The sequence below is a fragment of the Nanorana parkeri genome, unplaced genomic scaffold, assembly GCF_000935625.1.
Source record: "Nanorana parkeri isolate BGI_ZX_2015 unplaced genomic scaffold, ASM93562v1 scaffold911, whole genome shotgun sequence".
NCBI classification, from domain to species: Eukaryota; Metazoa; Chordata; class Amphibia; order Anura; family Dicroglossidae; genus Nanorana; species Nanorana parkeri.
This window is the reverse complement of record NW_017307179.1, coordinates 355,365-357,815: the sequence shown is the minus strand read 5'-3', so window position 1 is coordinate 357,815 and position 2,451 is coordinate 355,365. Positions and strand designations below refer to the sequence as shown.

General features: G+C 49.2%; 1 protein-coding gene across 1 annotated transcript in view; it reads left to right on the top strand.

The window, feature by feature from the left end:
• LOC108794911 (ubiquilin-4-like) overlaps positions 1-1,655 on the top strand; it is a 28,199-nt gene extending 26,544 nt beyond the window's left edge. Inside the window, exon 13 of the mRNA XM_018566054.1 lies at positions 579-1,655. Within this exon, the coding sequence (XP_018421556.1) occupies positions 579-1,655 (1,077 nt within the window). The remainder of the gene's footprint in view (positions 1-578) is intronic.
• Positions 1,656-2,451: the final 796 nt, after the last annotated feature.

Here is a 2,451-nt window from a genome sequence, read left to right as displayed (position 1 = left end):
TTTTCTTTTTTTTTGGGGTCCCTTTTTTTTTGTTTAAGCCTCTCTCGCCCTAACTACGTGGAGTCTTATTTTTCATTAGAATTTGATTTTAACAATAAACCAAATGTTTTATTTTTTCCTGAACTTACGCACAGACGTTAGCTATGCGCCGAATGATCGCGTGGTGGCGCACTCAGACCAGCTCTTCCCTCCGTCTCGCCCCCGGGGGGTTTCCTCAACTTCTCAGCTCCCAGATTTGATAAAAAGGTTGGAAACTCGATCAACTCGTCTTCTGGTTTCGTTAACTGGAATATTTTGCATCGGTTTTTTTTTCCCCCCTCTCTCTCTCTCCTTTCTCTGTGCGTAAGATCGTGGTCACTAAAAGCATCTTGGCAAAATGGCGTTTTGTTTCTCTCTCCGGGAGTCGTGGCTGTGAGAATCTTGCAATGCCTCGTGGGATTTGTAGTTCCACCCCCACAGCCGGAGGTTTGCTACCCCTGTCTTAAAGGCTTTGTCCACCTTTTCCATAAAAGTAGTAACTGCAGCAACATTGATTTTAGGGGTGCGATGCACCGGCTCCGTCTGTCTTCTGGCCTCAGGTCTGTACACTGTTGTGGGGTCAGAGGAAGTGCGTCTGGACTACAGGAGGGAGGAGGTGCTGTCTTTTGGCCTCGGGTCTGTACACTGTTGCGGGGTCAGAGGAAGTGCGTCTGGACTACAGGAGGGAGGAGGTGCTGTCTTTTGGCCTCGGGTCTGTACACTGTTGCGGGGTCAGAGGAAGTGCGTCTGGACTACAGGAGGGAGGAGGTGCTGTCTTTTGGCCTCGGGTCTGTACACTGTTGCGGGGTCAGAGGAAGTGCGTCTGGACTACAGGAGGGAGGAGGTGCTGTCTTTTGGCCTCGGGTCTGTACACTGTTGCGGGGTCAGAGGAAGTGCGTCTGGACTACAGGAGGGAGGAGGTGCTGTCTTTTGGCCTCGGGTCTGTACACTGTTGCGGGGTCAGAGGAAGTGCGTCTGGACTACAGGAGGGAGGAGGTGCTGTCTTTTGGCCTCGGGTCTGTACACTGTTGCGGGGTCAGAGGAAGTGCGTCTGGACTACAGGAGGGAGGAGGTGCTGTCTTTTGGCCTCGGGTCTGTACACTGTTGCGGGGTCAGAGGAAGTGCGTCTGGACTACAGGAGGGAGGAGGTGCTGTCTTTTGGCCTCGGGTCTGTACACTGTTGCGGGGTCAGAGGAAGTGCGTCTGGACTACAGGAGGGAGGAGGTGCTGTCTTTTGGCCTCGGGTCTGTACACTGTTGCGGGGTCAGAGGAAGTGCGTCTGGACTACAGGAGGGAGGAGGTGCTGTCTTTTGGCCTCGGGTCTGTACACTGTTGCGGGGTCAGAGGAAGTGCGTCTGGACTACAGGAGGGAGGAGGTGCTGTCTTTTGGCCTCGGGTCTGTACACTGTTGCGGGGTCAGAGGAAGTGCGTCTGGACTACAGGAGGGAGGAGGTGCTGTCTTTTGGCCTCGGGTCTGTACACTGTTGCGGGGTCAGAGGAAGTGCGTCTGGACTACAGGAGGGAGGAGGTGCTGTCTTCTGGCCTCGGGTCTGTACACTGTTGCAGGGCCAGAGGAAGTGCGTCTGGACTACAGGAGGGAGGACGGTATAGGTGCTGCGCTCTGCACAGGGGGTTGATGGGCTATGTTGTAATTTACTGTAAACCGGCTCAGACACGCTAAATCCAAATACAGCTTTTAGGCAACAGACGCACCCAGCCGTTGAGGTTAGACTTGTGCGCCATCAAAAAATTTGTTCTGTTTCGTTTCGGAATATCCGTTATTTCGTCATTCGGATTCGTACGAAATACGAATTTTCGTTATGATGAAGTTAAAAAGCAAAATACCTTTGTTAATGTTAATATTGGAGTGGTAGTTGTTTTTTTATCTGAAATACGAATTCCGTTAACGGATTCCGGATCCGAATTCCGTATTTCGGACTTCAAAAAAACTACCATCAACTCCAATATAAATGTACTTTTGCCTTTTTAACTTTAACCAGTTGACATCCGCGGTGTTACACCCCCTTCCTGTCCCGGCCATTTTTCAGTATTCAGCGCTGCGGTACTTTGACTGACATTTATTCCGTCATGCAGCGCTGCACTGAAATTAATTTTATACCCTTTTTTGGGGACAGATAGAGCTTTCTTTTGGGGGTTTTTATTCACCACTGGGGGTTTTATTTTTTACTATATTAAGGAAAAATTACCGAAATTTAAAAAAAAAAAACAGTTTCCCCGATATTAAATGATAAAACATTTATTATTACCCAATTTTTTGGTAAAATATAAAAGACGGGGTCACGTCGGGTAAAAAGACACCAAACATGTCAAGCCTTAAAATTGCGTGCGCGCGCGAAACCTCAAAAAACGATAATACCCAAAATTGGCCCTAGGCGACGCTTTAAAAGCTGTTACCGCTCATCAGTTTAGTGT